The sequence below is a fragment of the Branchiostoma floridae genome, chromosome 18, assembly GCF_000003815.2.
Source record: "Branchiostoma floridae strain S238N-H82 chromosome 18, Bfl_VNyyK, whole genome shotgun sequence".
Lineage (NCBI taxonomy): Eukaryota > Metazoa > Chordata > Leptocardii > Amphioxiformes > Branchiostomatidae > Branchiostoma > Branchiostoma floridae.
The window spans coordinates 2,721,516-2,735,694 of NC_049996.1; the positions used below are offsets into that span (position 1 = coordinate 2,721,516).

The 14,179-nt window shown below is 41.2% G+C and overlaps 3 protein-coding genes across 3 annotated transcripts in view; all 3 read left to right on the forward strand.

The window, feature by feature from the left end:
• The window catches only part of LOC118405981 (zinc finger protein 226-like), a 17,598-nt gene extending 14,188 nt beyond the window's left edge, over positions 1-3,410 (forward strand). Inside the window, exon 2 of the mRNA XM_035805834.1 lies at positions 2,082-3,410. Within this exon, the coding sequence (XP_035661727.1) occupies positions 2,229-3,410 (1,182 nt within the window). The 5' untranslated portion in view covers positions 2,082-2,228. The remainder of the gene's footprint in view (positions 1-2,081) is intronic.
• A 1,259-nt stretch (positions 3,411-4,669) lies between these two features.
• LOC118406131 (zinc finger protein 99-like) lies at positions 4,670-9,459 on the forward strand. The gene is made up of 2 exons (XM_035805995.1): positions 4,670-4,836; positions 6,621-9,459. Exon 2 carries the CDS (start codon positions 6,754-6,756, stop codon positions 8,473-8,475), a length of 1,722 nt encoding a protein of 573 aa, XP_035661888.1. The 5' UTR covers positions 4,670-4,836; positions 6,621-6,753; the 3' UTR covers positions 8,476-9,459.
• Positions 9,460-11,044: 1,585 nt separating this feature from the next.
• Positions 11,045-13,157, forward strand: LOC118405871 (zinc finger protein 227-like). The gene has a single exon (XM_035805683.1). It carries the CDS (start codon positions 11,655-11,657, stop codon positions 13,155-13,157), a length of 1,503 nt encoding a protein of 500 aa, XP_035661576.1. The 5' UTR covers positions 11,045-11,654.
• The last annotated feature ends 1,022 nt before the right edge of the window (positions 13,158-14,179 follow it).

Genomic DNA, 14,179 nt, shown 5'->3' on the forward strand with positions numbered 1-14,179 from the left:
GCGTGGCTAGGGTGATGAAACATATGTGCGTTTCGCCCAAGTGCAGTGAGGAGTCCACCTATAGAGTGTCACAGGGTGCATTAAAGAGCGTGCAATCGGAGATAGGACTAACCCACTACTGTGCTATAACAGTAAAATTATAGGGATCTCGAAAAACTGTTAGAATACCGTTAGTGTTTTGACAAACGTAGATAGTACTGCAAGTTGGTCTTATTGTATCGAGAACTACTTGCTGCTGTTCGTGGACGACAATACACGAGCAGAGGACACAAATGTTCCTTTCCTGAAAATAGACAGGGGGGGGGGCATAGGCAGTAGCAACAAAAACAACACTTTTTCCATAGTTATGTGCATTGGAATATCCAGCAATAGGCTTTGGATCTGCATTAAAGAGATACTGCTGCCCCTTTACAGCACTATTCGGTAGATAAGGGCCAATCTGAAAGGGCTGAAACCGTCATGTGATCTGGGGAAATTTTCAGGGCAGAGAAATTCCATGACTCATGATAGACAGGCTGAGACCGTCATGTAATCTGGGTAAATTTTCAGGGCAGGGGAATTCCATGACTTATGATAAACAGGCTGAAACCGCCATGTGACCTGGGGAAATTTTCAAGGCAGGGGAATTCCATGACTCTATCATGATAGACAGGATGAGACCGTCATGTGATCTGGGGAAATTTTCAAGGCAGGGGAATTCCATGACTCTATCATGATAGACAGGCTGAGACCGTCATGTAATCTGGGGAAATTTCTAGGCAGGGGAATTCCATGACTCATGATAGACAGGCTGAAAACGTCATGTGATCTGGGGAAATTTCTAGGCAGGGGAATTCCATGACTCATGATAGACAGGCTGAAAACGTCATGTGATCTGGGGAAATTTCTAGGCAGGGGAATTCCATGACTCATGATAGACAGGCTGAAAACGTCATGTGATCTGGGGAAATTTTCAAGGCAGGGGAATTCCATGACTCATGATAGACAGGCTGAAACTTTCATGTTATCTGGGGAAATTTTCAAGGCAGGGGAATTCCATGACTCATGATAGACAGGCTGAAAACGTCATGTAATCTGGGGAAATTTCTAGGCAGGGGAATTCCATGACTAGACATGACAGACTTGGAAGTCCCCACGTTTGATCTTCTTGGCAATTAGGATCCAACAAATGTACTATCGTATAACTTTTATCAAGCATAAATGTGATATGTACTGTAAAAAATGGTTTGCCCAACTGCAAGGCACCTATTATGTTACAATTTTAAGACCATATATCCGTACAGAAAGTAAATCGTTTGAATACCATCAAGCTTTTGATCAGTCCTCTGATCCCTACCAAGTTGAAATGAAAAGTCAAGCCTAAGTCACACATCCGGAACGGAAGTGTGACGTCAGCAAAGGGTCAAAGGTGTTTGAACTTACATTCAAGTGCAAGGCACCTACTGAAGTTACTTCTACTCATAATGGACCTCATATTTGTTACGAACAGATGGTCTTATCTTGTTTCAACAGTCAATTGTGTCCAAAGTGCGATTGAACTGTATTTAGGCCTGTTTGTCTTTTCCCATGTAAGACGCGTCGACGTAAGCAGCCGTTTTTACTTAGTCTCTACCAGGCGCCGTGGTTCGGTGGTCTAATTGTAGAAATTGGACAAATATGGTTAATAGTACGCTAGGGGAGTCAGCCGGCCGAGTAGAACCATTATCCTCACCACGGAGCCTGTTAGAGGCTAATTTGTGGAAGTGTGTTTGTGGACAAAATAATTCAAGAGATATAACGAACAGATGATATTTAGTGTGTGGTTTAATTGAACTGGAATGGTCAGATATTCGGACACAAGTTTTATAACTTATGTTACCAGCGCCACTTAGCATTTAACAGTTAACTTAACCCTATTCAGACAGGGAGGTCAACCACTTTGATCTGAAGAAACAAATCAAGTAATCAAACTACGAAATAAATGGACTAAATAATCAAGTCTCACGACCACGCCCTTAACAAAAGAGTACAAAATAAGGTAGTAATTGCCCCCAAACACCTCAACTAACCTTTTCTATTTTACAATGTTGTTTAACAATTAGGTGGTGGATGTTGAAACGGCTGAGGACAAGAGCCAAGAAGCTGGCAGCAAACCCTCTCGTCAAGACACTGACCATGAAGGCACATTGGAACAGAACATCGGACCACGTCAAACTATCCGGGAAAGTGAACAGCACACATTAAAAACTATGAAGAAAACAAAAGCAAAAGAAAAGGGAGGGGAGAAATTGAAGAAACACGTCTGTCCACACTGTGAGTATAGAACGGGGCATGCGGCCCATTTGAAAGATCATATTAGGATTCACACAGGTGAAAAACCATACCAGTGCCAGTATTGTGACTATTCTGCATCACAAAAGAGCCGCCTGAAACCGCACATCGCTGCTAGACACCCCGGTGAGAGACCATCATACGGACGTCGACGCAGTGAGCGTTCGACAGCATGCAAAGGTGAACGTGTCCAAACCAAAAACACTGGTGGTGTGAGACCGTATAAGTATCGCTGCGATCTTTGTAACTATTCTACGACACACAATGCACATTTGAAGCGCCACATCGCGGCGAAACACAGTAACTACAGGCCGCACAAATGCCACATGACTAAACACACAGGTGACAAACCTTACAAATGTGTTGTTTGTGGGTACGGTGCAGCACAAATGTTACATCTGGAACGACATATGGAAACACACTTTGGCGGTAAGTTCTACAAATGTGGATATTGTGGTTACGCCACTTCACGGATGTGTGATTTGAAGAAACACATACTGCCCGTACACACCGGTGAGAGGCCTTACAAATGTGTCTTTTGTGATCACGCTACGTCACGAAAGTATGATTTAAAGAAACACATACTGGCCAGACACACCGATGAGAAGCTAAATCGTGCTGCACAAATGTCAAATTTGAAGCAACAATCCATTTCTGGCAAGAAGACCCACAAATGTCACGTTTGCAGTTACGCTACTTACCGAAAGTATGATTTAAAGAGACACATGGCCAAGCATACTAGTGAGAAGCTAAATCATACAGCCAAAATGTCAAATTTGAAGCAGCAATCTGGTAATAATCCGAAACAGCACATTAGGGCCAAACACACTGGTAAGAAACCTTACAAATGTGAAGTCTGTGGGTACGGAGCAGCACATCTGTCAAATTTGAAGCTTCACATTTTGGACAAACACTATAAAGAGAAGCCTTATAATTGTGAAGTTTGCCCTTATGGCACTTCGCGAATGTGTGATTTAAAAAGGCACATCGCCATACACACTGGTGAGACACCTTACAAATGTGACACTTGTGGGTACTGCGTAGCACAACAGTCAACTTTGAATCGGCACATGGCTAAACACACTGATGAAAAACGTTAAAAATTTTAGGGAGTATTTGAAGCGTGTGCAGAGGCTATTTTGCTCTATGGTTCAGACTCATGGGCACTAACTAAGTCTCTGTCCAAAAACTGGATGGTAACTACACCCATCTGCTTCGTCATACTCTGAATGTACTCTGGTAGAGTCCTATCGGAAACCAAAAACTGTACAATGGCCTTCCCCCGATCACTAGAACTATCCAGAATAGAAGACTGGCTCTAGCTGGCCATGTAGCACGTCATGAGGAGATGGCCGCCAAAGTTCTCCTCTCCGAAGAGAAAAATGGGACGACCGAACCTGACACTTAAAAAAGTTTTGGAGAGGAGGTTGGTTTAAAGGACTGCAACTTGCTTGCTGCCATGCTAGACAGAGATGCATGGTCAGACATCGTTAATGGCACCTCATATGAGGATGAACTGAACTGAATTGAGAAATTCGACATTTGTGGTTATTGTGCCACACACGTGACAAACAAATTTGAAACGTCATATCGATAAATATACTGGTGAGAAAACTTACACATGTGATATCTGTGGGCACGGTGCGTATCTTATTACCTGGATGTCTAATCTTCATCGACGTACACGTAAGTTAGATATTTACGTTTGTGTTCTTATATTGTTCAGTTTGTAGAATTTTGTAGACTGTAGCAGACAGTACGGAACTCTTTGTACATTTTGATGTATCAATACAGTTTCATAAAGTGCATTTGTATGTGAAATGATAATTTTTCTGACCCAGTTGAATATAAGTTATGGAATGAATGTAAAGAATGCTACTAATAATATCAAATAGGTCACAGATTGATCCCTTAACAACCTCTCAGTCTAAACGTAGAAATGCAAAGTTTCAAAAATGCAAACGTTTGACGATATGCATGGACTTCGTTAATTGCCATGCTATCATTGGTTGAACTGCTAATTGTGATGGACAGTCAGGTTCGATCTACTCAAGGAGGTTGAAAGAGGGAAACCTCCTTGATCTACTCAAGGAGGTTCTACTGAACTGCAACCGGCTCAACTGGAGAGGCAGTTGCGTAAGGGTATGCATTTATACAAGAACTGCAAAAAAAATCACAATCAAAATCATATAGTCTAAAAGCAGACATATTCTTATACCACACAGCACAGTTTATACTATGATGGCTTTTTCATACAACTTCCTACCCAGTCTTCAAGAATTCTTGGCTGCACTACTTTATGTACCCGCGTCATATACGGCGGTCGCGGATTAATACTTTGTTATGGGGGTCGCGGATGAACACTGTGTTCTCCGACCTTGTGAGTCTTGTGAAAACGGGACGAGTACATGTAGGCTTAGGATGTCTCTTCGAAGCTTCCTCTTTGCTGCTGAATCAATCCTTAGGAGGTTGGAAGTTGGGAAGCGGGGCTCTTAGATTTTTTCCTGGAGCGTGGATAAACCTAAGGTACGTGAAAAATACTTTCTTTTCTTTGATAACGGTGAAAACTACTGACAGAGAAGGTGTGGGGGGGGGGGGTCGACTAGGTGCTCTTTGATACAGTCAAAACCAACTTAGGGGGACAAAAACAATATTCAAAGGGCTAAAGAGGCCTCACAAGTGACCACCTCTACATAAGAACCCCTTGGCCATTGCAAGACCTTGTCCAATATTTTTTTAAAAATTATCTACACTATATTGACCCAGATTTACCGGTCCCCTGAGTATATATAAGCATGAAAATTCGGTTAAAGATACTTTTTTTTGATAATGTAGTTCTTTGTGATGACGCACTGACTTGTGCCGCCTTGATACTGTTTTAACAACATATCTTGTAGCTGTAATACCATTTCAAGTCTATACTGATAGGTGCGTCTACATGCTTTGCGTCATTTACATCATGTGCTGTAATGTCACCTATTATTTCATTTCATTGTTTTCAACCTTAACTGTGAGGAAACTTTGTCTTTACCATTCGAATCTGCAATTGATCCGTTGCTTTCTACTTGAACGCAAAGAGAACAAAGCCTAAGCCTGGATACTAGCTATAGCCTCGTAATATTAGCCTTTGTTCTCTCCACACTGGTGGTTAGCTAGCCTACTGGGGAAAGCTAACTGTTGAAGACTGGAACCCAGACTGTGAATATTTCGCCCCATGCACTCCTTGACACAAAGTCTTTTGTTCCATCCAAGCTTGTTGAAAAGAACGCAGACAAAAGAGTGATAAAAAGGTATTGAAATGCGTGGATGGACATCTGTCACTGCTCGGTGACGTATGTTTGAACCACTTAGTTCTTCTCCAAGCAGATGTTTAACTCTGGGGGGCTAGTAGCGATGGCAACGACTGCTGTAGGAAAAATATTTGGGGAGTTTGGCCACCACCATGCGGTAACATTTTCTTGCATAGTGATGTAATGGGATGTTATTACCGTTCCTGTAATGTCTTGTAAACACAGCTTGAGTGGCTGAGATACAGCCGTAGAATTACTAGTACATGTATAGTAGTAGTCGGTAAATTTTTAGACTACTAGTACTACTATATCTCCGCGACTCAAACTCTGTTTGGAGAATAGATCTACTGGTGGTATAAGGAGTTTATCTGACCAAGGAGTGTTCTGAGTCTTCTTCCCGTAGGCGCGAACTTTCGTCAGGGATGTGCCTGGGTCATTGAATTCGTCGCAATAAAGATATAAATTGATCTTAAAGGCATTAGCACTACGAATCTTTTCATTGTTAGTATGACCAAAGTAACACCATGATTGAATAGAAATGCATACCTGGTACACACTCGAACACGTCGCACCAGGACCCTGGCTTGCCCTTCGGAAAAGATTTCGGTATTTCAAGCAATGCCATATATCGGTTCATGATTTTAGGAATCTGTCAAGGCCTAAACAAAGGACTAAAATCTTGATTTTTAATACATCTGAAAATCTACATCGTTCACTGTATGAAATTTCCTAAGCAATAAGACATCTGCTGGCTTTAAGAACTGGTAAAATTAAATATAAGTTGCAAGATTCGATGTTCAATAACATCAGAAGGGTGTACATTTTGTCCAAACATCTTACTTTATTTATTGTTTGATGATTAATACTTAAAATATGATGCATGGTTGCTTGTAGTTTTAGTGTCGTAAGTGACATAAGCACTTTAGAAGTTTGACACCAAAGTGTAAACAATAAGCCACACTAGTCATTCTCCTCCTACACATCGATTAATATTCCTTTGTCATAATGTTGTTTAATTAGGCGGTGGTAGTCTAAACCGAGGATGAGAGCCAAGGGACTGGCAGCAAACCCTCCTGTCCAGACGCAGACCAACTGAAGGAATATAGGACCACGTCAATCTAGTGGGAAAGGTGAACAGTCTATATTAGAAACTATGAGGAAACCAAGTGCGAAAGGAAAAAGAGGGGAGAAAATGAAGAATCACATCTGTCCGCACTGTAAGTACTGTACGGGAAATGCGGCAAATTTGAGAGATCACATCAGGACTCATACTGGTGAGAGACCATACAAGTGCCAGCATTGTGACTATTCTACAACATACAAGGCGCATCTGAAGCGCCACATCGCGGCGAAACACAGTAACTACAGGCCGCACAAATGTCCAACATGTGATTTTACCGCGGTGGACAAAACCTGTTTGAAAAATCACGTAGCTAAGCACAGCAGTGAGAAACCTTACAAATCTGATATCTGTGGGTACAGTGCAACACAACTGTCATATCTAAACCGTCACATGGCTAAACATTCTGGTAAGAAAACACACACGTGTGACATTTGTGGTTATAGTACCGCACACCTGACAAATTTGAAACGTCACATGGCTAAACACACCGGTGAGAGACCTTACACATGTGACGTTTGTGGGTATGGTACAGTACAACTGTCGAATTTGAAACGGCACATTATTGGCCAACACTCTAGCGAGAAGTCATACAAGTGTGGAGTTTGCCGTTACGTTACTTCACGAATGTGTGATTTAAAGAAGCATACCGAAATATGTGGTAATGGCACTTTGCGAATGTCTGATGTAAAGCAGGACATAGCCAAACACACTGATGAGAAACCTTACAAATGTGACATTTGTGGGTTCGGTTCAGCACAGAAGTCAAATTTGAAACAGCACATCATGACCAAACACTCTAGTGACAAACCTTACACTTGTGACGTCTGTGGGTTCGGTGCAACACAAGTTTCAAAATTGAAAAGGCACATGGCTAAACACTCTGGTGAGAAACTTTACAAATGTGACATTTGCGGGTACGGTACCGCACACACGTCAAATTTGAAACGGCACATCATGGCCAAACACACCGATGAGAAACCTTTCAAGTGCGATATTTGTGGGTACTGTACAGCAATAAAGTCAAATTTGGAACAGCACGTCATGGCCATACACACTGCAGGTGAGAAACCTTACAAATGTGACATTTGTGGGTACGGTGCAGCACATGTGTCAACTTTGAAACGTCACATGGCTAAACACACTGGAGGACCTTACAAATGTGAATTGTACGGCTATGCCACTTCACGAATGTTTGATTTGAAGAAACACATAGCAACACATACTGGAGAGAAAACGTACAAATGTGATATTTGTGGGTACTGTACAGCACTTATGTCAAATCTGAAACGACACATTATGGACAAACACTCTGCCGAGAAGTCATACAAGTGTGACACTTGTGGCTATGCCACTTCTCGAATGTCTGATTTAGAGAAGCACATAGCCAAACATACTGTCGAGAAACCTTTTAAATGTGATATCTGTGGGTACGGTACAGTGGAAATGTCACATTTGAAACGGCACATTAGGGCCAAACACACTGGTAAGAAACCTTACAAATGTGACATATGCGGGTACGGTGCAGCACATCTGTCAAATTTAAAGCTTCACATTATAGACAAACACTCTGAAGAGAAGCCTTATAATTGTGAAGTTTGCGGTTATGGCACTTCGCGAATGTCTGATTTAAAAAAGCACATCGCCATACACACTCGTGAGACACCTTACAAATGTGACCTTTGTGGGTTTGGTGCAGCACAGAGGACACATTTCAAACGGCACATGGCTAAACACAATGGTGAGAAACGTTAGAATTGAGACAATTATGTTAGTTGTACCATACACATGACACATTTGAAACGTAAAATGGCTAAACACGCTAGTGAAAAACCTTACAAATGTGACATCTGTGGGTACGTCACAGTGCAAATGTCAAATTTGAAACACTTTGCCGAGAGGTCCTACAAATGTGACACTTTCGGTAATGTCACTTCGCGAATGTCTGATTTAAAGACACACTATGACCTCAAAACTGTAAAGTGTGAAGATGTGTGTCCATATATGCAGCTTCGAGAATGTTTGATTCACTGCTGTCAGCTTGTCATGATATGATGTCACTGTAGTTACAGTACCCAATAGGCTATTCGTCAATTGTACAACAGATTTTTAGAGACTTAGTAACATAGGCATTTGTAGATTTGACAATTCTCACAATGCTATGATATGCAAATGCTTAAAAGCCTGTATGTTACGCCGAAGGGTGATTATTCATTAATTATACCGGCTATATATTAAATACGTATGTTATCCCATATTGTTTACATTGTAGAATTCTGAAGTTTGTTGTAGAACATGCGAAAGCCTTTGTACATTTTGTTGTGTCATAAAAATACATGTTTACTTGTTTGGATAATGGCTTTGATCCAACAGTTTGTAATTTATGGAATGAATGAAACGAATGCGACTCATTTATAATGTCCTTTTGCCGAAGATTAAGAAAAATTGACAATTAAAGGTTATCATATACTACACTTTGTGATTGTGATTTGTTTATCATATCAGAAGCAGGGTAAATAGTTCATTTCATGTATGCGAACTTCAATGTGTATTTTTTGTGACATACTGCACTTAACCGCTGGGGGCGCTGTAAACCCAGTGCGTCTCGTGAAAGTTGCTAAGCACTGGAGGACCCGAAAAAGCTACCCCGGTCTTTATCTACTTCAAGGTATTTCCATAAAACATCCATTCATCCACACGGCGGGTGTCACGGAGGTTGATAAGTACTTGAGGGTCTTTGTATTTTTTCAAGGCCTACCCACATACCAAATGTCATCGCAAAGCCACCCATTCACGCAAACAGACAGACAAACACACACACACACACACACCCCACACACATACACACACACACACACACACACAGTGACAGACACACACAAACAATACGCACTCTCTCTCTCTCTCTCTCTCTGATACCGGTACCCCCCCTCACATGTAGCGAAAATCGATCGGACGACGGGTCTGCAACCTCCAAATTACAAGGAGGCATGACCCTGTCGGGAAGGGGGGGAACGCTACAATTTCTTCGTGGGCATCAGGGTCATACACACACACACACACACACACACACACACACACACACTCACTCACACACGTACACACGTACACACAAACACACACATACACACATACACACACGTACACACACACACAAACACACAAAAATACACACATACACACACGTACACACACACACAAACACACAAAAATACACACATACATACATACACACACAAACACACACACAAACACACACAATCACACTCAGACACACATACAGACATTTGAGATTTGAAAAAATGGCGGCACTGGTCTGACCTTAGATCTACGTCACCTGTGGCTTTTCGAGTCAGGGATTACTAGTAATACTACAGCGCCTCCGGATGTTAACACGACAAGTTAGACCGGTTTTGCGCGACCTCACTATTATAGTTGTTTGTCTCATGAAAGTGCATCGCCATAGACGGAAGTGACAAATCTACACTTCAAAACGGTAAGGTAAGATCTTCAACGCTGTCGTCCATATTGTCTTAAAGTTTGGAGAATGCTTACTGTACAGATTATAAATCTTAAAGGAGTGAAGGAAAGTATTCTGTCACCGTTAAACGAGCCTGAAAAGCTGGACAAAGAAAGTTCTTATACGTAGTCATTATCTTGTTTTAGAAAGCATGTAGACTGGGTGCCATTGTATATCCTCTGGTGGCTCTCACGATTACATTTTCTTCACGAAGCGGTAGAAAATAAGATGGCTGTAGAAGCTAAAAAGCATGTAGTGATTGCTATCAATACTGTGTAACAGGGACTAGGAGGGGTCCAATAAATTAAAGAATATCCCTAACCCATTTTTTGCTATTGTAGAAGACTGAACCTGCACATGTAACAATCTGCATATCTTTATAAGCCACATGCTTATTGTCAACTCTGAAATCCGATCAGTTTTTATGTTTTCGTTGCTGATGTGTAGTGAGGTATAAGAGGTCGTCAGGGTCATGAGATTTTGCAGTGTGTTGATTAAGTTTCTGTAACCTACTTTCCCATTAATATTAAACTAAGATGACTCAGATTTTACACACTTCTTGACCTTTAACAGTTTCAACAGTTTCAGAGTCCAAAGTTTCAACGATATAGTCATCTTGAAATTAAATCGTTCCCAAAAAAAATGATGAACAAAAACTTCAATCTCAAGATATTTGTGTATACAATTGTGCCTAATTTCTGTTCATCCTCTTAGAATAAAAAAGCCTGTTATGAAAACACTTGCATTACATTTTTGACTCACCCTCGTATTCCTTTGTCACAATGTTGTTTAACAATTAGGTGGTGAAAGTCGAAACGACAGAGTCAAGCTGCAGAGTGTAAAGAGGCATTGGAAAAGAACATCACGTCACTCTAATCGGGAAGGAGAACATTCTACAACTACGAGGAAAGCAAGTGCGAAAAGAGCAACATGGGGAGAAAATAAAGAAACGCGTTTGTCCGTTACTGTGAGTATAGAACAGAAAATGCAGCAAATTTGAAAGAAGATCGCATCAGGACTCACACCGGTAAGAGACCATTGTGACTATTCTGCATCACAAAAGAGTCGCCTGAAGATACTCATCACTTCTACATACACCGGTGAGAGACCATCATGCGTGACGCCAAATTTGAAACGGCACATCATCGCAAAAAAACCTAGAGAGCAGTCATACCAGTTTTAAAGAACGCTTGCAGATAGGTGTGGCAGGTTGTTCGGCGTAATATAACCAGCTGCTGCCGCGCCGCGTGCCTGCGGAGCTGGTGTGTTACGCCGGCGGTTATACGGGCTATATAGATACAGATACAAGTGTGAGGTTACGTTACTACACGAATGTTTGATTTAAAGGAGCACATTGAGAAACGCTGATGAGAAACCGTACAATTGTAACCTGTGTGGTTATAGTACGGTAAGAATGTCCAATTTGAAACGGCACGTGGCAAAACATACTACCGACAAACCATACAAATGTGACATTTTCGAGTACGGTGCAACACAACTGACAACTTTGAAAAGGCACGTTTTGGACAAACACACTGCACAGAAGTCCTACAAATGTGAAGTTTGTGCGTATGTTACTTCGCGAATGTTTGCTTTAAAAAGGCATAGCGCTATACACACCGGTGAGAAACCTTACAAATGCGATATTTGTGGGTTCAGTTCAGCACACATGGCAAATTTGAATCACCACATTAGGGCCAAACACTCTAACGATAAACCTTACAAATGTGATGTCTGTGGGTACGGTGCAACACAACGGTCAAATTTGAAAAGGCACATTATGGACAAACACAGAGAGAAGTCCTATAGATGTGAACATTGTGGCTATGCTACTTCACGAAAGCTTGATTTAAAAAGGCATATTACCACACACACCGGTGAGAAACCTTACAAATGTGATATTTGTGGGTTCAGTTCAGCATACATGGCAAATTTGAAACAGCACATCATTGCCAAACACACTAACGATAAGCCTTACAAATGTGTTGTCTGTGGGTACGGTGCAACAAAACGGTCAACATTGAAAATGCACATTATGGACAAACACAGAGAGAAGTCCTACAAATGTGAACATTGTGATTATGCTACTTCAAGAATGCTTGATTTAAAAAGGCATATTGCCAAACACACCGGTGAGAAAACTTACAAATGTGATATTTGTGGGCACGGTGCAGTACGAATGTCAAATTTGAGACAACACATCATTACCAAACACACTGGTGAGAGACCTTACAAATGTGACATCTGTGAGCACGGTGCAGTAGGAATGTCAAATTTGAAACAACACATCATCGCCAAACACACCGGTGAGAGACCTTACAAATGTGATATTTGTGGATATTGTACAGCGCGAGCGTCACATTTGAAACGTCACATGGCTAAACACACCGGTGAGAGACCTTACAAATGTGACAGTTGTGGGTACTTTGCAGCTCGAATGTCAGATTTGAAACAGCACATCATTGCCAAACACACCGGTGAGAGACCATACAAATGTGACATCTGTGGGCACGGTGCAGTACGAATGTCAACTTTGAAGCGGCACATGGCTAAACACACCGGTGAGAGACCTTACAAATGTGACAGTTGTGGGTACGGTGCAGCTCGAATGTCAACTTTGAAACAGCACATCATTGCGAAACACACCGGTGAGAGACCTTACAATTGTAATATTTGTGGGTACCGTGCAGCGCGAATGTCAACTTTGAAACGGCATATGGCTAAACACACCGGTGAGAGACCTTACAAATGTGACAGTTGTGGGTACGGTGCAGCTCGAATGTCAACTTTGAAACAGCACATCATTGCGAAACACACCGGTGAGAGACCTTACAAATGTGATATCTGTGGGTACTGTGCAGCACATATATCAAATTTAAAACGCCACATGGCTAAACACACCAGCGAGAAAAGTTAGAAATGTGACATTTGTGGGTACGGTTTAGTACAAAAGTCAAATTGAAACGGCTGCTGTGACATGGGCAAATACAATCTAAAAGAGAAGTACTACAATTGTGAAGTTTGCGGTTATTCTACTTCCCGAATGTCTGATTTAAAGAAACACATCGCTAGACAAACCAGTGAGCTACAGCAAATTGTCAAGTGTGTGGCTATGCGACTTTGCAAATGTTTGATTTAATGATGCCCACTGTTCATGAAAGACTCTACATGTGGATATGATACCTTACGTTGTAATAGGCTATTCACCTTTTTCTAAATGTCTCTCAATGCAATGATAGGCAAATACATAAAAGGTAGCTTTTTATTAGAAAAGATACTGATTATATCAAGATGCATGTATTAGATATTCCTGTATATATTGTTTAGTTTTTAGAATTTTGACATTTGTAGTAGACCATGCGAAAGCCTTTGTCCCTTTTGTTTTAAGAAGAAACTTTTTAAAATACATCTTCATTTGATTGTGGAATTGGTGTGGTCTAAAAATTGTATGTAACTTATGGAATGAATGTATAAGGAATACTACTTAAAATGATCATCACCAACATCATGAATGTAAGGGATACTACTTATAATGATAATTCACGATGATCTGAAATCAATGAAAATATGCTGATATATCAAAGAATTTGACATAATAATTAATCCTTGTGATTTTATCCTATCAAGACATGGGTAAACATTTCATTTCAATGAGGTATGTTTACTTCAATGCAGATTTGAAAAACAAAATCACAAACTACTCTTAACCGGCAGAGGGCGCTGTAAACCTGGCGCGTGTCACGGAGGTTTGTCACGGAGGTTGATAAGTCCTTGAGGGCCCCAAAAGCGACCTTCGTCTTTGTATTTTTTCAAGGCCTAACCACATACCAAATGTTATCGCAAAGCAACCCATTCACACACACACACACACACACACACACACACACACACACACACACACACACACACAGGTAGTAGTATCAGGGGTAACAGCATATT

Excerpts from the sequence above, each read along its gene's own strand:
- LOC118406131 (XM_035805995.1), top strand. The coding sequence starts at position 6,754 with ATGAGGAAACCAAGTGCGAAAGGAAAAAGAGGGGAGAAAATGAAGAAT.
- LOC118405871 (XM_035805683.1), top strand. The coding sequence starts at position 11,655 with ATGTCCAATTTGAAACGGCACGTGGCAAAACATACTACCGACAAACCA.